At 39.8% G+C, this 22,739-nt stretch overlaps 1 protein-coding gene and 1 non-coding gene across 6 annotated transcripts in view; one reads left to right on the top strand and one right to left on the bottom strand.

The window, feature by feature from the left end:
- Positions 1-22,168, bottom strand: part of Mapkbp1 (mitogen-activated protein kinase binding protein 1) — a 54,239-nt gene extending 32,071 nt beyond the window's left edge. For 4 of the 5 annotated variants that reach the window (XM_076850599.1, XM_076850602.1, XM_076850601.1 and 1 more), the window contains exons 1-2: positions 22,069-22,168; positions 21,313-21,535 (exon numbers count right to left, since the gene is read on the bottom strand). In XM_076850599.1, the coding sequence (XP_076706714.1) occupies positions 21,313-21,429 (117 nt within the window). In that variant the 5' untranslated portion in view covers positions 21,430-21,535; positions 22,069-22,168. Of the gene's footprint in view, positions 1-21,312; positions 21,793-22,068 lie in introns of those variants that run through there. The other variant, XM_076850600.1, reaches the window with a different exon arrangement.
- Positions 13,879-13,983, top strand: LOC143396007 (U6 spliceosomal RNA). Its single transcript, XR_013090908.1, has one exon. It is a non-coding gene; the product is annotated as a U6 spliceosomal RNA (small nuclear RNA).
- Positions 22,169-22,739: the final 571 nt, after the last annotated feature.

Below are 22,739 nucleotides of genomic sequence, written 5' to 3'. Positions count from 1 at the left end.
AGCTAGGCCATGGAGATTTTGAAGTGGTTTGTTACCAAGGATTACTGGTCCACAAATTTTTCAAACCTGTTGATCTCAAGACCTTTTCATACTCTTAGAATTAATCAAGGACCCCAAAAGAGCTTTTGTTTTTACCAATATTTACTGTATTTGAAATCACAATAGAAAGTACTTTATTTATTAATTCATTTAAAAGTAATAATAATAAATCCATTACTCATTAACATTTTTATTAAAAATAACTATTTTCCCCAAAAAACTTAGTAAGAAGAGTGGCACTGTTTTATATTTTTACCAAGCTTTTTAATGTCTGCCTTAATAGAAAACAGCTGGATTCTAATATCTGCATCTGCATTCAATCTGCTAGTTGAAGTAAATAGAAAAAATCTGGCCTCATTTGGCTATATAGTTGGACAAGAGAAGATATCATGGACTCCCTAATAGGGTTTTGGGAATGCCAAGTGTTCTTAGACCACTAAGATTCAATGACATAACCCCTCCTGAATACTACAGCATCTTTACACGTAAGAAAATAAGCTTACTAGTGTGAAAGTTCTGGACTAAGCATCACTTGAAGAAACTGAGGCAGGAAAGAGGCTCTATGAAAGAAATAGCCTCAAAGTCTTGGATGTGGCCCAAAGTTGATAGAAACTTCAGCTCCAAACCTTCAAGATCCAAATGCCAATAAAACTTAGCCCAAGAGATATCACAGCCCAGGTAACTGCTTGTGGCCAGTGTCTTGGGACACAAATGTCTCATGCAGTTGGCATTCTGATCTTTTTCACAGCCCTAGGAACACCACTTCATGCACAAATGAAAACACAGAACTAAGAAGAACATCCACTTTGTACTCCACACACACAATGAAGCCTAGAAGCAGGGAGAACACCTGAGTTGTGACCAGCTTTTGCTCTGGCAGGTGGAGAGTGTTGAGATGAGACATGGAGAAAGCCTATACCAACCTGAAACAAAGTGTCATCTTTCCTTTGAAGCCAGGCTATTGGTCTGCAGGATAAAAGTATCCTGTGAGGAAGGGCTTATGTGACTTCCACTCCCCATATGAAATAGGCAGGGCAGTATTGTGTGTTCCTGAAAGAAAGGAGGCAGGCCAAATCTTCCTCACTTTAATAAGATAAAAAGATAACCTCTTAGTAACCTATTCTCAAGAGAGAAGGAAAGAATAAAACCATGTGTTTAAGTGTTCTTCTGGCTCTCATTAAAGAAGATGAAAAAAAAAAAAAAACCACAGGTAACAGGGCTACCCATTCATTCTAGATAGAACAGTTCCAACCTGTAGACTGCAACCTATTTAATGAGACTTGAAATCCATTTAGTTGATAATGAATAAACAGAATAGTACAAAATATTGCACAGTAGGTAGTAAGTGAGCCACCATGCATGGCTCTTTCAAAAAATTTTGAGAACAATCCACATTAAGAAATACATTTTAGGGCTGGGGCTGTAGCTCAGTGGCAGAGTGCCCACCTCGCACGTATGAAGCACTGGTTTGATCCTGAGCACCACATAAAAAATAAATAAATAAATAAATTTAAAAAAGAGTATATAGGAGTTCATTTATAAAGAAAAGAAAGAAATACATCTTAAGCCCAGCACAGTGGTGCACTCCTGTGATCCCAGCAGCTTGGGAGGCTGAGGCAGAAGGAACCAGAGTTCAAAGCCAACCTTTGCAACTTAGGAAGTCCCTAAGCAACTTAATGAGACTGTGTCTCTAACTAAAATATAAAAAAGGGCTGGTTCAGGGGTTGAGTGCCGCTGGGTCCAATCCCTGGTCCCAAAAAACAAACAAACAAAAAAAACATTTTAGCCAGGCCTGATGGCTCATGCCTGTAATCCCAGTAACCTGGGAGAATGAAGCAAGAGTTGTGAGTTGTGACCAGCTTTTGCTGTGGCAGGTGGAGGCCAGCCTTAGCAATTTAGTGAGGCCCTGAACAACTTAGTGAGACCTGTCTCAAAATAAAATATTAAAAGGGCTTGGGGATGAGGCTCAGTACAAAAATAAATAAATAAATAAATAAATAAATAAATAAAAGTTTCAAAGTCACTGGAATGCTATGAGGGAATCCTAAAATGAAGATTCTACCCACTGCCCTCACAATCCATTAGGAAAAATGAATGGTTAATTATACAATAATCTAACATGTAATAAAGGTCATAAAGAAGAGGAAGAGAGATGACTATTGAGCAAACAGGGAAGAGAAACAAGGAAGCTTTCTTGAAAGTGTCTGGGTCTCACTGTAAGTCAGAAAATACAGAGAGAAGAAACCCTCTGTAAAGAAAGCTGTATGAGCCCAAGTTTGGTGACAGGAAATAACACAGCAGGTGAGTAATAGTAAAAGCAAAGATTGTATGAGAGTATTAAGTCAGGAGAGACAGAGTGTAACCAGAAGAGGAAAGACCTTGAATGTCAAACCAAGTGGGGTAACCTGCAGGCTCTGGGAAGCCATGGAAGGATTCCAAACAGGAGATGTGTCAAAGCTATGTTTTGGTGACAATGTATGTGAGACATACTAGGCAGGGAACCTAATTAGGGAGCTGTTACACTAGTTCAGACGAGAAATAATGAAAATCTAGACCAGCATGGAAGATAGTGGGAATGAAAAAGAAATGCATTCAAAAGCCATAAAGCAAATAGAATTAGCAAGACTGGGCAATGTACAACTGTGGAGGAAAAAAAGACAAATGCAACATTCTGAACCCCAGATGTAGCAAACAAGGTGATGCCATGAGCAGAAAGAAGATCTGAGTCAGGTCCAAGGAGATAGAAGCACATAACATCTGTTTTAGACATGTTCAATCTGAGGCACTTTAGAGATATTTGAGAGGAACTACAGAAACACTCAATTTAGCAACATAAAATTAATGCTTAGAGAGAGATCAGAACGAGAAACATTTAAGAATTATTCACATGGGGGCTGGGGTTGTGGCTCAGTGGTAGAGCGCTAGCCTCACACGTGTGAGGCACTGGGTTTAATCCTCAGCACCACATAAATAAAGATACTGTGTCCAACTACAACTAAAAAAAAATATTAAAAGGAAAAAAAGAATTATTCCCATGGAGGTGAAAACCACCACTGAAAGTCCAATGAGATAGGAGAAAAGAGAAGAAAAGAGGAATAGGAGAGAAACTAAAGACAGCTTGTGGGGAAACCTGTTTTTAGCATATGGAGAAAATGAGGTATCAGTTTTGTTTTTTTTATTGTTGTGTTGTTGTTATTGTTTTGGGCACCAGGATTGAACCCAGAAGCATTGAGCCACATCATCCCTATCCCTTTTTATTTTTTATTTTGAGACAGGATCTCTCTAAGTTGCTTAGGCCTCGCTAAATTTTGCTGAGGCTGGCTTCAAACCTGCAATCCTCCTGCCTCAGCCTCCCAAATTGTTGGGATTATAGGCATGTGCCACAATGCCCAGCAGTTAGTTTTTAAAGGAAAGAGGATAACCAGGAAACCAGTGAAGGGGAGAGTTCCTAGATGGGAGGAGCAGACAAGTGAGCACTACAAGAAATAAAGGCTGGGCATGGTGACACATGCTATTTGGGAGGCAGCAGCAAGAGAATCACAAATTTGAGGTTGCCCTGGGCAACTTAGTGAGACCCTGTCTGAATTTTTAAAAAAGTAAATAAAAAGGGCTGAGATGTACTAAGTAGTAGAGCATCCCTGAGTTCAACCCCAGTATTTCAAAAAGAAAAGAAAAGAAAGGACTCTTCAGAGTCCAGACCATATGCAATGCAGGGCTTTCTAAACTTCTCTAATCTCTGTCTTACTCTGCTGTGGTGTCTGTTTGCCTACCTCTCTGGCCCTGAATACAACTGGTCCATGATCTATAGGGAAGGTATCAGCCAGTGAAACAACCAGTCTGTGGGAGCCAAGACAATGGCAGCACAAAGAAAGAGATTCTTGCTTGGAACCCTGGCATAAACTGTAAAGATTTTCTCTCCTTTTCTTGGTGAGGACCACTACAGGGACTCTGCTGATGGCATGGGAATGGGTGTTCCCTCAAAATAGAGAACTAAGAGGCCAGAGTCACAAAGGCCAGGGTCACCTAGGATCTGACAGACCTCAAATTGGTAATGAAACTCTAGCAACTGGAATGAAACCAATCTGTTTTTGTTGCCATGTTTTGTTGCCACCAGCTTCCTTCTTCCTTCTTCTCCCTTCCCCCACTTCTCAATTCCACTCAATACAAGTTATAAATACCTGAGTTGTAAGTCATTTCAGTCAAATCATGGCTTTCTATTTCTATAAACAAGCATGTTAGAGACCTGTCCAAGGCAGAGCACTCCCTGCCCTGCCCTCCCTGCCTTCAGGTTAAGAATAACTATGTTTGTCTCTTGCCCACACACTACACTCTAATCTCACAAAGAAGATTCTCCACTAAGATTCTGAGAATTGCCACTTATGCAAAAGCCACAAAGGAAGCCCAAGGTCAGCATGTTTTATGCAGAGACTTGGGGGGCTGGGCAGAGACTCGATACTGGACCTGGGATGAGGGTGGGGAAACACCACTTACTATGACTCCTTCAAAGTCCAAAATGCCAACTGGTCAAAGGTAGGTAGGGGCAAAATGGCCATTCCAAGACAGGCAAACAGATCTGGCCTCTTGACTCTGCTCTTATCTCTACCCAGTTAGACCGATTTACAGTTCCACTATCTAAATTATATACTACAAAGGTTTCCAGAAACCAACAATTTTCAATTAGACAGAAAAACCAGGCTTTCTTGCTTAATAGCTGAGAATTAGTTGGAACTGAGTCAACTCTCCTGTGCTGGAATTAAAATAGCCTCAGCTTCTAAGGTAGGTAAATCTGGGAAGAGGTGACCTTAGAGATCCTCTAGCCATAAACCCCTGAGACTGGGAAACTAGAACAAAGAATCCCAAACCTGGTCTATCAGTGGAATTAATTTTTTTTTCTTTTTTTCAGATTGCAGTCCCCATCCCATTTCTATATCCTCTTCCACAGCTGGCAACTACTTTTTATTTAATTAACTTATTTATTTTGCAATACTGGGGATTAAACTCAAGGTCACTCTACTACTGAGCTACATCTCCCCAGCCTTATTTATTTGAGAGAGAGGGTTTTGCACCAGTTGTACCAGGCTTTTCAAGATTTTGAATCAAGTTAGGCATGGTGGTGCCTGCCTGTAATCCTAGCTACTTGCGAGGCTAAGACAGGAGGAACTCAAGTTTTGAGGCCAACCTGGGCAATTTAGCTAGACCTTCTTAAAAAGGAAAAAAAAAATGTGTATATAACATATGTATTTTTTTTTTTTTAAGGCCTGGGGATATAGCTCAGTGATAGAGCACCCCTGGGTTCAATTTCCAGCACCATAAAAAAAAAAAAAAAAAGATTCAGGATCAAAAGATACAGGGTAAGGTTTAAGAATGTGCTTATTAAAAACTCTTCAAAGCCAGTGTGGTAGGGCATGCCTATAATTCCAACTACTTGGGAAACTGGAGCAAAAGGATTGCTTCAGGCTAGGAGTTAGAGGCCAACATGGGCAACATAGTCAAACCTGCAGTCAAAAAATTTTAAAATATTTTTTAAAAAAGCCCTCTCTAGGTGGTTCTAATGATAGTTCTAATGATCAGGCTGTGAACTATTAAACTTAAAGCATCTTGCCATTTTATTTCCAAATTTTAGCCACTCCTGGGACTAACAGGAGAAAAGTATTCCAAGTCTGAAAAGATACCCATAGGGGGCAAGAGGTTCTTGTGTAGAGAGAGGCGCTACAGCAGTAAGAGCTACCATTTACTGAATGTATGCTCTGTAGCAGCAACCATTCTAAGTACTTCACATAGATTATCTAATTTAATATCCTTGACAACTTTATGAAGGACTAGTATTAAGTACATTTTACAGATGAAGGAATAAAGTAAGTAGTAAGCAGAAGAACCAGGATTTAGATCTAGGGCTGTCTTGTTCCAGAAAATATGATATCCTAAGAAAGGGGTTCAGGTTTTCCAACATCACGAAAATGTTTCTGTTTCTGGCAGAGCACAGAGGGAAGTCACCAAGCCTCCATGTGGGTCTTAGCAACAGGCCTTAGGCCCAAAATAGAAGGCAGAGGGCAGTCAGGCATGTGGGGGTGTGCTGGTAGCCCCAGCTACTTGGGAGGCTGAGGCTGAGGATCACTTGAACACAAAAGTTCAAGAACTGCCTGAATAACATCCAAGACTCCATCTCTTTAAAAAACAAACAACAACAACAAAAAAAAAAAAAAAAAAAAAAAAGAAAGAAAAGAAAGAAAGAAAATAGTAGGGCAGAGGGCATCAGGATGAAGTAGAGGTCTTCACATGCTAGTTTTAATGTATTTTTTTTAATTACCAGAACTTATCAGTAGTTGAAATGAGTCTTAAAAATGAGTTCTGACCTTTCCTCACTGAGATGGTTGCAGCAAAAGAGGGAGGGAGGGTTTTCCTAATGTCAGAGTAACCCATGTGGTCAGAGCTTGCTCATGTCCGGGTCATGCTACAACCTATAGTCAATATGTACAGCTGACACCTGTTTCCAAGGCAACTGGCATTGCAGTGTCAGAAGCAGAAAAACCTGATTTTATATGCATATGGAGAAAGAAGTAAGGAAGACATTAGACTGAAGAGAAGGGAACGAAGGGACACTATCTCTACATACCCTAGTTTTCTTAATCTCTTGGTTTCCAATTTAATAACTGGGGAGATTACTAATTGTTCCTTATCTGAACTAAGTGTACAAAGTGAATGTGCATCCTAGAACAAGAATGATGTGGGGAGGGCTCTCAGTGCCCCTGTAATCAGAATAATTTGTGCCATGAGGCTTCCCTGAGAAAAGGGAATGTTTCTTCAACTAATTATTCTCTACAAAATACTTACTTCCTTTCCATTCTCAGTGCCATCACTTCAGTTTAAGCCCTCAGCACTACATTCCTGGATATAACAATGGCTTTCAGATCAATCTTCTTACTGTACACCCTGTCCTTCCCTCCCTAACCTGTCAGAGTAACATTTGATTAGCAGAGCTTGGATTATGTCTCTCTGCTAATTCAGTGGCTCTTACTGTCAGCTAAATGAAGAATAAATATCTTAGCCTAGCATCAATGGGTCCTATTTTTCTTCTATTTCCTTCTACTCACCTATATGAATCATGTGCATTTATCAACCTGGATTATTTATTATTCTGGAAAGAAGCCTCAGGGCTTTAGCTATATTCTTCTACCTGGAATCCCTTCCTCTGAGGACCAGCTCAAATGTCATATCCCCTGTGTCTGGACCTTTCAATGATCACCTGGCTAAAATGATTTCCCCCTACTTGGGACTCTTACAGCAGCATTTAACTTGCATCACCCACACAGCAGGTACCACTTAGTACCTTATACAGAAATTCTTTATGGATTTGTCTCATCTCTCTTAAATAGTCTATAATCAACTGGAGGGCAGAGACTGTGTCTCATAAAACTATGCTTATAGCCCAGGTCACAGTGTTTAATATGTCTGTTGAATCTGTTTTTTTTTTTTTTTATTTATGGTATTGAACTCTTAACACTGAGCTACATCTTCAGCTCTTTTTTTGATACAGGGTCTCAATAAATTGCTGAGCTTGGCCTTTGGTTTGAGGTCCTACAGCCTCAACCTTCTGAGTAGCTAGGATTATAGACATGTACCAACATGCCAGGCTGAATCCATCTTTTAAATACTAAATTCCTTTTTCTCCTACCAAACATACATACACACATACACGCGCACGCACACACACATACACATGCACATGTGTATATATATAATTTTTATATACATAAAATTATTATTATTTTTTTAGTACCAGGGATTGAATCCAGGGGCACTTAACTACTGAGACACATTCCCATTCTTTTTTTTTATATTTTATTTAGAGACAGAGTCTTGCTAAAGTTGCTTAGGGCCTCCCTAAGTTGCTGAGGCTGACTCTAAACTCATGATCCTTCTGCCTCAGCCTCCCAAGTCACTGGGAACACAGGCGTGCACCATGTGCACCACTATGCCAGCCCCAATCAAATTCTTTAGAATGTCTTAAATAAAATACTTATAAATACTCTAGTTAATCTTACTAATTCTTCCAGAGAATTCTCAACTATCTGTTACTGCCTGCCCTAGAAGATGGAGCTGGAAGCAAGACTTTGATGCCTTTCCAGAAAGAGGAGGGCCTGAATGACATAATCCATGTGCATAAATCACCACAAATACTCTTATCCCTTATCTCATTTACACTATAAAGAGTAAGTACAAGATGGCACAGTGGTGCATGCCTATAATTCCAGCAACTTGGAAGGCTGAGGCAGGAGAATCTCCAAGTCCTAGGCCAGCTGCAGCAACTCAGAGACCCTCAGCAACTTAGTGAGACCCTGTCTCAAAATAAAAAAATAAAAAGAAAAGGGGCTGTACCTCAGTGCCCCCTGGCTTCAATCCCTAGTAACAAAAAAAAAAACCAAAAACAACAAAAAAAAAAAGGTGGGGGCGGGGGGCCTATAGGTGTTTCTCAGTGGTAATGCATTCCTGAGTTTAATCCCCAGTACTGGGAGGGAGGGAAGAAATAGAAGAAGGAAGAAAGGAAGGGAGGGACGGAGGGAGGGAGACAAAGAGTTAAGTTCAAAGTTTTGGGGGTATAGCTCAGCAGTAGAGCATTTGTCTCGCATGTACAAGATCCTAGGTTCAATCCCAAGCAACACACACACACACACACACACACACACACACACACACACATCAGTTAAAAAATAATAAAGACAATTTTAAAAATTAAATGACCAATGTTATGCTTAAAAAGAGATTTAAATGTCCTTTATAGCCAGGCGGATCACAAGTTTGAGGCCAGCCTCAGCAACTTGGTGAGACCCTATCCCAAAATAAAAAATAAAAAAGACTGGGGATGTGGCTCAGTGGTAAAGCATCCCTGGGTTAAATACCCAGTATATCTCTCTTCTCTCTCTCTCACACACACACACACACACACACACACACACCATACACACAAGTCCTTTATAATCAGAAACAGATGTATCTATGATAGTGGTATTAACAGTGTTATCTCTGAGGTTAGAATTATGAAAGACTTTTCTTCTTTATGAGTCTCTATATTACTTGTGTAAAATCTTTTCAGAAAGCACATGTACTTCAAGAAGTATCAAAAAATATTTCATTTATTAAACTTACTAACCAAGAAAATATTTTTGAAGATGTTAGAAATGAATTATGTAAAATTAAACAAGCTCTAATCATAGATTTGCAAGAAATAAAAATTGTTATTATCTATTACCACTTTAAAAACTAAGCCTATTATTTGAGATATATTTTAAAGTAACACTTGTGTATAACTGCTTTGATGAAATATACAGTACATTTTAAACATTTTAGACTTAAATATCAAACACACGTTTAAATTGGAGAGACATTCATCTTTATTGTTTTTCTACTTACAAAAATAATACAAGTTTATTGTTTAAAATTCAAACATTACAGAAATATATAATGTAGATAGTGAAAGTCCACCATAATCTACTATCCCTCCCTGAGATAACCAACATTAACAATTTGGTATTTATAGCCTCACTTTTTTATATGCATATGCTCACATGTATATGCTTTAACAAACATATAGTCATTAACAAGAAACTGTTATACAATTTTCTTTTCTTCCCCATTTCTATCTTATATATCCTTCCATATCCGTACATACAGATGACTTCATTCTTTTTAGCAGGTACAGAGAATTTAATTTCATGGATGTATTCCAGTCCCCTATTGATAATTACTTGGATAACTTCAAAGATATCACCGTTATGAGTAACACCAAAAAAAATTCAATTATACAACATCTGTGTAGTGTGTGTGCATAAAGTAAGACACCAAAATTATAACTGCTAGATCAAAAGGTATGAACATACAAATTTTTCTTTTAATATATATTATCAAATTCTTCTCTAATCAAGTTGGATAAATGTATGCTTTCCAACAGTACAAGTTAGGTATGACTCTACTTACATCCGTACATCTTCACATATCTTGTTTTTATAAGCAAAAATTATTTAAATAGAATATTTAAATATTCTGGTCACAACATTATAGAGACTTAATAGGTTATAAACAAACATGTTTTTTACACTGCCTGTAAATTCTTAGACTGAAAGGAAACTATAGGAACAATTCACTTCTCAAATTATTTCTCAGTATAATGAATTTGCTCTAAAATAAAAAGTTATTCCCATATCTGGAGAAGCTACTGCTGTTAAAAAGCATGCTCACCACCCTAGTGGTTTCTATCCTGACAGAAAATTAGGACTGCTCCAACCCCTTGAAGTTCACTGGTTTTATTTTCTTTTTTTCATTTTAAGAAACTTATATCTGTAGCCCTGAAATAAATTACACAATAGTTGGTATCAAAAATAACATTTGCTATGCCCTCCTTTTGGTCGGTAGTTAAAGTACTGTTGATACAAGTCAGAATATTGGCAAGAAAAAGGTGGAGGACAGGTCACAAAGAAAAGCCATGCAGAGAGTGTCATTATTAAATGTTGGAATGAAAGAAGCTGAACCTGCAAAAAAAGGACTGCTCAAAAATGGAAACTTGAAGGAATAAAACTTGCCAGCAAACTAGAAGAAAATTACTTGGTATTCTAGAAATCTGTGAACCCTGATAATATTAGCAATCTCTTTATAGCTGTAAAGTTATTTAGGCTTACAGTGTGCTTTCACATTCACTAAATCTCATTTAACCCTGGAAGGTATTAGTATTCCAATTTTACAAATGAGAGAGGTCAGCTCCCTCAGATGTGAGGATATTGCTCCCCAACCCCAACACACACATATATTCCTCTCAATCACATGCACTCACACCACCAGGCTACTCAAAGTGTGGCCCAAGTAAGACAGCCTGGGCATTACTTCGAAGCTTGGTAGAAATGCAGAGTCCCAGGATGAGCCTGAGTCTGCCTTTTGGCAACACTTCTGCCCCCCTCCCACCCCAGCCCCAGGGGCCTACCCATTAATTCTTGAGAAGCCTTGTTCACCAGTCAGTTCTGAGTTTGTTATGAGGCAAAGTCTGTGATAGCTGCAGTACAGTCCTCACAAGAGAGACCCAGCAGTCTGGGGAGGAAGGGCATCATAAGCAGAAAGAACATCGTTAGAGAAGTCTTCAGTAGGTTATTAAGTCATATGAAAACAATCATGATGTGCAAATACTGTCCTCTGCAAATTGAGAAGCCAACCAATGAGTGTCAAGGTAGCAGAGGAAGCCCTACCTGCCTGCTGCAAATTTAATTCTGACAAGCAGCTGCTTGCTTTTCTCTAAGGTAGGGAGGTGGCAAGAGTTGTTTTTTTTTTTTTTTTTTTTTTTTAAACATGCTCCACCCTCCTCCCTCCTTGCCAACTATAGCAAACTACCTGTGAGCTGCCCGCCATCCAAACCACTTGGGTTAGGGCTTCCTCTGCTCAAGGCAAACTGAGGCAGTGCAGGGAAGCAGGCCTCGAGATCCCATGCTTTTGTACTATACCGTGAAATCACATTTGCCTATTTGAGAGAAGAAATCAAAATAATTCAAATTTGAAACCAGGTGAAGGCAAAGCACTTGCTCAAGAACTTTGCAACCCTGGAGCCCACACAGCCAAAAGGAGTCAGGTGGGTAAGTGACCTTATTTTTAATGTACGTTCAAATTCACTAAACCCCAACTGTCATAAACCAGATCAGTTCCTGGTATGGAACATTTTAGAACCTCCCCTATCCACACAGAAAGAGGCATTTTGATTCAGGTACTCTCCACTGCTTCAAAAACAATGTCAGTTGTGAGCTGTAAAGGTAACAAAGAGGTGGAATTCAGAGGGAATAGGTCTAGGATAGCACTAGCAACTAGTCAAGAGCATAAAGTACACAATCAACCTGCCAACCAAGCCACCACAGATTAAAGCTCAGTAATACCCACACACAAAACTAATCAAGTCATCTGTAGGTCTTCAATTCACTCCCCATACAACTCCAACAGAGAAGCAGTAACTTCTTGTAACTTATAGTCATTTAGAATCACACAGCTGCACCCCATCGACTTGATTCAAATTCCCACAAAACCACAAGTTGCATGGTTCCTAACAGTACCACAGTGTGGCTCAATGGTTAAGCACCCCTGAGTTCACTCCCAGGTACAAAAAAAAAAAAAACCCAAAAAACAAAAACAAAACCTAAGAGTACCACATAACAAGAAGTGGGGGAAACAGGAAATTTGGAGGTGGAGGTGAGAAAGGAGCAATATAGAGTAACAGGAATTACTGAATGATGGCTCTAAAATAAGTCTAAGAATTTAAATTGATTTCTATGGGGAATAGTGAAAAAAAAGTGTATTTTTTAAAGGAAATACCTTTTCCTAAGCTTAATGTAGGAGATGACTCTTGGCTACAGCAATTCAAGGCATATTTTTGTGCTCAGTGCAATATTTTGAACCTAAATCCTCCCTAAGAAGAGAACTGAATAAAGCATGGGTGGGCTTTGGAGTTAGGAAAGCCTAGGTTGAATTCCAGCTTAGCCATCTACTAATTGTGTAACCATCCTCTACTCACCTGACCTCTCCTATCATCACTTTCTTTATCTACAAAAATGGGATTATGGTAGAGTTGAGTAAAATTTGAATAATACATGTAAAATGCAAAGCACAGTACCTAGTACATAGCAAAATAAATCTTAATTATTATTACCACTGAAAATACTATTATTCCTATTATTAGTAGTACAAATACACTGCCAGTTGCCTAACAAAGGTTGGACATGGTGGTTCATACTACCTGAAAACACTGAATGGCCTAAAATGACATAGTCGGGAAAAGAAACTTGAAAAACAAAATATCAAAATCAAGTCCTTAGGTATATTAATTTTTTAAAATAAGTCATCTTGAGGCTGGGGATATGGCTCAGTAGCTCAGTGGTAGAATACTTAACTAGCATGTGCAAGGTCCTGGGTTCAATCCTCATTTGAATTCAATTCTCTCTCTCTCTCTCTCTCTCTCTCTCACACACACACACACACACACACACACACACACACCCCATCTTGATTATGTAAGATAAAACCTCATCTTTATTTTCAAACACCTTGACGACACTATTAACATCATATCTTTCAGAAGCTGCAAACACCTTGGCATTGTTCTATTTTTTTAACTTGGATGGCTGTAAACATAGAAGAACATTTTAAAATTATTCATAATATAATATTACATTTCATAAGCTTTCTTATGTGTAATATTTTGTAATTTTTTTTTATTTTTAAGTGCCAGCACCTTTAAAAGGGTCAATTGAACTTATGGAGAAAAGATCAGAAGCACTCTAAAGGAAAATAGACCTCAAAAACTGATAAGAAATGATAATGAAAGTTAGAAATTACGTCAAGTTCGGTATAAATGAAAAGCAAAATTCAAATCCTGGAAGAATGCAGGGGTTATATATAGCTCAGTAGTAGGTCACTTGCTAGAATGCACAAAACCCTAGGGTTCAATTCCCAGCACTAGGAGAAAAAGAAATCTGAAGAACTAAAGAAGGAATCCTCCTTCTCAGGATTCCTCCAAAAGAGCAAAGTTGGGGGGGAAAATCAGCCATATGGTTTCACAAAAGGCTGTTATAAGATCTTCAAGTAAATTTAAATTTTAACTCTGAATGACTTTAGCTTCACCTCAGTTTGAGGGAGAAAGATGAGATGTGTAAACTTAGAATTCAGTCTTAAAAAAACCCGTTTTGTAGACTAGGAAAGCAACAAAAACAAAAAAGCATTACAAATATTCTCTGTGATAAAGACAGAAGTCTAAGAGGAGACAGCTACACTATAAAATCATTCTCCTGTAAGTGTTCTTCTAAACCAAAGGAAAATACTGTGCTCACTTCAGCAGCACATATACTAAAATTGGAACAATACAGAAATTAGCAATGGCCTGTGCTCAAGGGTGACACACAAATTCTTGAAATGTTCCATATTTTTACCCCCACAATTAAAGTTGAAGGAATTCTGAACAGTTTATTTTTAAAAAAAGGGAAAATACTGTGGTTAATTAAGAAGCACTATAGATGTGCTGCTATAACCACTGGAAGGAAGGAAAGATTTGGAAAATCTGAACAATCAAAAATACCAACCCTAAACTAGGTATGGTGGGGCATGCCTGTAATCCCAGTTACTCAGGAGACTGAGGCAGGAGTATACAAAAGTTTGAGGCCAGTCTCAGCCACTTAACAAAACCATTTCAAAAATAAAAACAGGTCTGGGGGTGCAGCTCAGTGGTAAAGTGCCTCTTGGTTTAATCCCCAGTACCACAATAAAAATAAAAATAAAAAACCCCCTAAAGATCCACACTGCCCAGACTGACTGACATACTCAATATTATTATTCCCCCAAACACATGCCCTTTTTTTTTTTTTTTAATTTTAAGAGGCAAAGAGAAGGTAAAATTCATTAACAGGGTTAGTTAACACCCAAAAAGTGAGTAATTCTCATTCTACACCTCTACTAAGAACTGCTGTGAAAAGAAAACTGGCAGAAAACCTGGACTTATCTTGCTTTAAACAATGGAACCCAGAGGAGTGGCTTAATTTGTAGCAATGGGAATGCCATGTATAATATAACAAATCCTACTGAAAACACTGTAGCTTTTTTCCCCTTAACAACACTGCAGTCTGACCATGAAGGAAAACCAACAGAAATGCTGAGAACAGTAGGACAGACTATGTTCTCAGAGAAGTTTAGCATGAATAAACACAGTCCCAAATTTCAAGCCTTGGATTGCTCTTCAAACAAAAGGCAGTGATAACAGTCACAAGCCCAAATTTGAGATTCTAGGGGTTGGTAAGAAGATTGCAGAGGTCAGGCTAAAGCCTCATATCTACCTGTGTTTTTCATTAGTCAAGAAATGAAAACACATGTGGAAGACAAATGGAAGACAGAAGTGAAATCAGAGAAATACCAAGGTCCCAAAGACATTCAAGATACTGGCAGGAAGTAAGACCGGGGAACTTGCCCTAAATTGCAAAGTGAGAGAGGGAAAACAAACTTGGAAAACTATGAAATGAGTGATGCCAAGTAGATGTAGGAAGCCTCCAAAAAACAATCCAGAACTTCAAGAGGCTGGAATACTTTTAAGACAGTAAAGGAAGAGATGTGTTGTTGGGTCCAGGGAGGGAATTCTCTTTCTGATGAGAATTATTTTGAAGACTGAAGGCAGCTGCAGGCGCCGGAAGGAAGATGAAACAAAGATCAAACAAACCCAGGAGAACACCGAAACTTTTCATGGTAAACCACCTGTTCCAAGGATCTCAAGACACTCCACGAGCTTAATTCAAGAACACATCAGAGGGCTGGGGTTGTAGCTCAGTGGAAAAGCGCTTGCTTGGCGTGTGAGGCAATGGGTTCAATCCTCAGCACTCCATAAAAATAAACAAACAATGGGCTGGGGCTGTAGCTCAGTGGCAGAGCGCTTGTCTAGCATGTGTGGGGCACTGGGTGGGTTCAATCCTTAATACCACCTAAAAGTAAAAATAAAATAAAGGCATTCTGTCCATCTACAACTACAAAAAAATAAATAAACAAAAGAAAGGTATTGTGCTCATCCACAATTAAATGTTAAAAAAAAAAAAACACACACATTAGAGACAGAAAATGTGAACTTGACCCAACGTCACTCAACAAAGGATGGTGAGAAGCTGGCCACAGGGGCTTCTGCTCCTGATCATGTATTCTAGGTGGGGAGCCTGGAGAATTTGTATCAAACACTAAAACATGATGGCACACACCAATTTCAGCGGCTCTGGAGGCTAAGACGAGAAGATCACGAGTTCAAAGCCAGCCTCGCAAAAGCAAGGGGTTAAGCAACTCAACAAGACCCTGTCTCTAAATAAAAATACTAAATAGGGCTGGGGATGTGGCTCAGTGGTTGAGTGCCCTGAAGTTCAATCCCTGGTACCAAAAAATAAATAAATAAACAACACCAACAACAATAAAAACCTCTAAAACACTGTTGGTTCCTATGGGTTCTAGGGGAAGTGGGTAGTGGAATGGTGAGAGCAATGACTGGCCAGGACTCCCGGATATCATCATAAAGTTTCTTACTACTACTCATAAGGGAAATTCCTGCTGATTTGCCTTAGTAAGGCACTGATCAGCTCCTCACATCTGACCTCACAATGCAAAGTTCTATCAAACTGATCCCTGACAAAGCAGTTTGTGAGTAGTCTGTCTAGAAGACAAAGAAGAGATAAAAACTACTCAAGGAAGAAAGTATACTTACTGGGCTAGCTTGATATACTTTCAGAAAGAAGTCTCAGTGAGGAATTGGATATAAAGAAACAGATCTTAGGATCCTAGCACCTAGTCCAAGGTTTCATAACCAGCAGTGGGCATCAGATGAAACTTAATATTTTATGCAACTACCAAACACCATCCTCAGAAGTTCTGATTCCACAGAGCTAGGATGGGCCTCAGGAATGTATATTTAAAAATGTTACAGATATTCTGATGCCTCATGACCTTTCTAATCTTCTCCCAAGTTGAGAGCCACTAAGCTAGAGCTAATGATTCACATGCTTTGAAAATGATTAAGTTCCCTCTCCCAAATAGATTAAAGAATTTCAATACTAACATTTAGGTGTAAACATTGAACAAAAGCTGCAATTAGATTACTGCCAATCTTTTCTCCTTCATAAACCCACCTACACAAACTCTTCTTAAAGCCACATATTAAAAAGATCAAAGCACCACCGTATAATCATGTTGGGTGGGGGGAAGGGAGAAAGAGAGCACCCTTGAGAGTGAGGAAGGAAGGATTAGATTTACAATCATAAAAATAGAACTAAAAGAAAGTCCCCCAGCCCCATTGTTTCCAGAAAAATAATATATAACCCAGACTGGATTAATAGCTATTGACAGGGAAGATTTCGGGCTGGGGATGTGGCTCAAGTGGTAGCTCGCTGCCTGGCATGCGTGCGGCCGGGGTTCGATCCTCAGCACCACGTACAAACAAAGATGTTGTGTCCGCCAAGTACTAAAAAATAAATATTAAAAAAATTCTCTTTCTCTCTCTCCCTCTCTCTCACTCTTTCTTAAAAAAAAAAAAAAAAAAAAACAAAAAAAAAAAACAAGGAAGATTTCAAAACCTCCTTCACTTATTTTTTCAAAATTTAACAAATCTCCAGCACAGGTAATCTTTTTGTATCCCTAACATAAATCTTGCCTGCTCTTCTTCAGTCCATTTCTGTGCTTTGTTTAAAACAAAAAACAACTAAGCTCCCTCCATATAAAAATCATTCAGTAACTTTAGAGTGGGAGGGTTAGTTACCAAGAGCATAGACATTTGCTTCTTATAGAAAACAACCTCAACTGAGATGACAGGCAAGAACTGACAAATGTACAGGATTTAAACTTGAAAGGTATTTATAACTGATAACTTCCATCTATACTTTATCAAGACTCAACAGATAGATCTGGCACAAAACTTCAAATCACTCCTTTCCAATTTACTCCACTGAAGAGACTTTCCTCCCTTTAAAAACCTTATAAATATCTCAGCTCTCATCTACTCTTTGTAGTAATTTAAATCCCCACCTCTACTGGCTTTCTCATTTAAACTATATATTTAATTTAAATATAAGTTGTTGTTTGGGTTTTTTTTTTTTTTTGGTAGCAGGGATTATACTCAGGGGTGTTTTACCACTGAGCCACATCGCCAGCCTTTTTTATTTTATTATTTTTTATTTTTTAATTTTTTTTTGGCTGGACACAATATATTTATTTCTTCATTCATTTATTTATTTTTAAAATATTTATTTTTTAGTTGGACACAATATCTTTATTTATTTTTATGTGGTGTTGAGGATCAAACCCAGGGCCTCGAATGTGCTAGGCGAGCGCCCTACCACTGAGCCACAACCCCAGCCCCTGGCCGTTTATTTTGAGACAGCATCTCCCTAAGTTGCTAAGGTCAGCTTTGAATTTGCTATTCTCCTGCCTCACTTCTCAAGCCCCTGGAATTACAGGTGAGGGCTTCCTGTTTAGCTTAATCACATTTTAACCATATGTATATGATTAAAATCAAATCTAACCATATGTATATGGTTAAAATCAAACCCAGTGCCTCACACATGCTAGGCAAGTGGTCTACCATTGAGTCACAACCCCAGCCCTCTTATATCCTTTCAACTAAATAGGCACATATTAAAAGGCTCAAAGTACCACCATATAATCTCTTACTTCTTTTCACTTACTTGAATCTCTTCTTTTTCATCATTTTATTATTACTAGTTTTGATTTCTCTTCTACAAAGGTCACAAATCCTCCTGATCATTTTTTATTCTTCTGTACTTATTAGACATGTTTAAACTATTCTCATTCATTTACTCCTTTAATATTTACTTCATACCGTACATACTATATACACTGTCCTAAACAGTGTGATGTAAAAGAAATAAAGAACATGACCCCTGACCTTAGGAAATGAAGACATAAATAAAAGAAAGAGCGACTGATTTCAAGGTAGTGAGACTAGTCCAAAAAGGCCCTGTGTCTTTGGAAAATATGGAGATGACTCTAAAAGTAATACAGAATTTGATGCAAAGGAGTAAGAAAGCAACCTTAGAACAGTATTATTCAAAGCAGGAGACCACCTAAGGTAAGAGCTGTATAAAGATCCTGACATTGCCCCCTCAAAAGAGGCTTGTCCTTTTGTCTTCAAATTTTATTTCAGAATTAGTTATCCTTGAGCCACAAGTTTTCTGTTACTGATTACCCACAGCCACCATATATTAGAGCAACTCATGAATTTAACAGACGAGGTCCTATGTGGGTTACCACAAAGCAGGCTTTTTAGAATAATCTTAGGCAAAGATCCTTTGCTAAGGAGTGTGGGGAGATACCCAAGAGGCATCTTGGGTACTAGATAACCAAAACTGTTCATACTCTTGGGTGTTAAAAATAGCACTCTTCCTTTGTCATATCATTCAAGGGTCATTCAATTTTTCATAAATATTCCCTTCATACTTAGGTTTAGGACAGACAAAACCTTTAAAGCAGTCTGAAGTACTGAATTGATATTAGAAACAGAGATGTGTTTAATAGTGATCACAGAGATGTCCCCTTTTTTTCAGTTTTCCTAGAAAGCTCTTCTCTTGACTCAGGAGTTACGATTCAAGCAACCCCTCCTCTAAGATGTCTTTCCTAATTCCCCTAAACTGACTTATAGTCTGACCCTGTGATTCCATTAACAACTTACTGCATACTTCTAGAACAGCCCCTATAATTATTTGTTTACATGTTTGAACAGCCACAAGTTCTCTGATGGTAAAGCTAGTATTTTATTCATCCCTGACTCTATACCTAATAGGACTAAATAAACACTTGTTGACTACATTAATGATGAATGACAGTTTTAAAAAATGGTGATGGTGGGCTGGGGATGTGGCTCAAGCGGTAGCGCACTCGCCTGGCATGCGTGTGGCCCGGGTTCAATCCTCAGCACCACATACAAACAAAGATGTTGTGTCTGCTGAAAACTAAAATAAATATTAAGATTCTCTCTTTAAAAAAAAAATGGTGATGGTACTATCTGGATTCCAGACCAAAATTGCAGTAAAGTATTCACACTGAAAACTAAACTTCCATTATATATTTCTGCCATATATTCCATTCCTGAAGATTGTTCTAATAGTTTTGATCACTGCCAAGTTACTGGCCATGAATATGAGCATCTGCAGTATTAAGAATGAGCAAAAAGTGTCATATCTAAGACAATTTCTAACTTTCAGGTTCATTCTCCTGCCTCTAGAAAATAGGAACAATGATTATTAAGAGTTCTTTAAAAATCCAAGCATGGTGGTCTGCACCTACAGTTCCAGCTACTCAGGAGGCTGAGGCAGGAGAATTGCTTGAGTCCAGAAGTTACAAACCAGCTTGGACAACAAGCAAGAACCTATTTTTTGTTTGTTTGTTTTTGTACCAGAGATTGAACCTAGGGTGCTTAATCACTGAGCCACATCCCCATCCTTGTTTATTTTTTATTTTTGAGACAGAGTCTTGCTAAATTGCTGAGGCTGGATTTGAACTTTCAATCTTCCTATCTCAGCCTCCCAAGCTTCTGGGATTATAGGAATGTACCATCCGACCCTGTGTGAGAACCCATCTTTTAAAAAAACAAACAAAAAAAGGACTTAGAAGGATCACTATCTACACCACCATGGAACGTTGAGGCAAATTTTTATTCACTATATCCCCTGTTGAAACATAAAGAAAAGCTGTTCACCTTCTTATTCAAATCCAATTAAGGTTCTGCTAAAGGACAGGGGTCTGAACTAAGTCCTCCCAGAACCCTGTCATGTTGTACATCAGCACTCTTTTAACTCATTCACCAGGTTTACTCATCTCTCACAGTCAGGCAAGGCAATAAAATGCTACTGTCTCAAATGACTCTCCCTGTAGCAATCCTGTACCACACAAACCTATTGTGTTTACAGGCTGCTAATAAGACGCACAATTTAATCTGATCCTGTGGGAACAAAGACATAGATTCCCTTTGAGGGAGTAAATAAATTTAGTCTATTTTTGTATTACCAAAGTTGTGGGGTTTAACAAAGTTGAATAAAGTATAAGGACCAAAACCCAGACAAGTGATGGGATGGAAAAAAGGCCTTTGCCTCTGGGAACCACTTGGCTCTTGGCATACAGTGAATGGGATAAGCAATATCAAGGGCAAACTTAAGAGAACTGTTTTTGCTGGCACGTATGTGGATCCTTGCATTCCTAAGAAGGCCAAGACACTCCAGTTAATTAATTAGGTCTCTTAAACAAATTTGTTTTGACCCCAGGTAAGAGCAATTACCAGACCAATGTTTCAGACAAGGTGCTTAAGATGTTAAGGTATTTCTTTCTGTTACTACAGTCTTACATAAACCCAGCTGTCAATACTGCAGCCACATTAGTCACACAGGGTATGTAGTCCCATTAGCCCCTTCCAAGAAGGGAAACTGAGTCATAGTATATCAACTAGCTTCCCGAAGCAAACACTTAGTTTGTAGTGAGATCACAATTGAACTCACCTTCCTACTATTCACCTCTTTTCATGGATGAATCTCACCACTGCCTACCCACACCACTCTTTTTCCTCCAACCCAAAACCAAATCACTGCCTGTTTGAGAGGCAGAGGCCTGCATATTTGATCTTTTAGAGCCAACAGGAGTGTCTAGCTCTCTTCTTTCCCAAGAAAGAAGAAGGTGAAATAGGAACATGGAGCAAGGAGAAGATAAAGAGATGGAAAGAGGGTGGCTATGACTCACCTTGGAGCTGAGGTCCTCTCGCCTGTTTCCTGCCTTACTCCTGCGTAATTTGATGGATGGGGACCGCAGCAGATTCTTAATCCGGCTGGTAATGGTTGACCCTTCCACGGCCATCATGATGAGGAGCCCGGCGGGACAGTCCCTGGTCCAGTCTGAGGACCTGTCTCAACTGTGGCACTGCCTTCTCACTCCAAACAGCCTTCCAAAATGACCTCTCACTGGCCTGAGATGGCAGAAGCCACCTCAGCATCACAGAAGATGTCTTCTGCCTACCTGTCTGCCACTCTTATCCCTAGGTATTGCCCTCCCCCTTTCCTTCATCCCCACCTTTAAGCCCTGCGTGGTTTCTTACAACGTGTGAAGGAGCTACACGAAAGGGGCGGGGGGACCCTGAACTGCGAACAGATGCCAGGCCCACGCCTGCGAGAGGCGTTTAACTGGAGAATGGGGCAGATTCTAGTAGAACTACTGGCAGGTATGTTCTCCGTTAACGCCGAACTGTTCCCATGGAAACTGCACTGTTCAGAGGAGGCGGCCACTGGGAGGTTCACCGGGGACCATGCTGGCGGTTGCGAGGACACGGTGTGGCTGGGCTCGTGATGGCCCTGCAACTCGTTCGGCTAAGGGAGCCTCCCTCCCCCCACCCCCGACCCTCAGGAGCTCGCTCTCCGCCCTCCAGAACCGCCTAGACTTTTCTTTCACCCGCCTCAGAAGCCCCTGCTACTCGTCAGCGCCCCCGCTCGGGCCCAGCCTCACCAGCCCCGGGGCTCAAGGGCTGCTCGGCTCACAGCGCCCTCAGGCATCGCGCTCGGCGATTTCAGCTCCGCTGCGGCCGCGGCAGCAGCAGCTATGGTGGCACGAGCGGCCCAAAACGCGAACTATAGCTTGGGCCAAGCTAGGGACTGGGAAGGAGGAGCCGACGCAAGGGGGTGTGGTCTGTAGCCAGGAGGTCGTTTCGCAACTGGACAAACCAGGCTTTCGGGGGCGGAGCCAGCGAAAGACCTAGGAAGACAAGGACTCGGGACTGGAGAACTACGGATTCCGCACAGTATAATTGTTGGGTACCGCTCTTAGAAGAACGTCAACAGAACACGGCTTCAGAATTGAGAGAACCAGGCCTTTTATGGTATTATATGCCTGGTGCCCCAGAGAGCTGCACTTCCCAGAGCCCAAGACGGTAACCACGCCCCCAGAGTGCTAACGTTGGCTTTTGATAGGCCCGAGGGACCGTGGCTGAAACAAACTCACTCAGAATTACAAGGTTGAGATACATCCCAAAAAACTCGGCTCCCATCCCACCCCAAACGCTAGGCTTTAAAGCGGTTCCAATAGTTCCTGATCACGGCCAACCTAGTGCTTGGCCCACGTGTTAAAGATTCTTCGGAGTAATCCAATTCAAACGCTAACAACAGGGTTTCATCTGGGCA

This window comes from Callospermophilus lateralis, chromosome 3, assembly GCF_048772815.1.
Source record: "Callospermophilus lateralis isolate mCalLat2 chromosome 3, mCalLat2.hap1, whole genome shotgun sequence".
NCBI classification, from domain to species: Eukaryota; Metazoa; Chordata; class Mammalia; order Rodentia; family Sciuridae; genus Callospermophilus; species Callospermophilus lateralis.
This window is presented reverse-complemented; position numbering and strand designations above follow the sequence as displayed.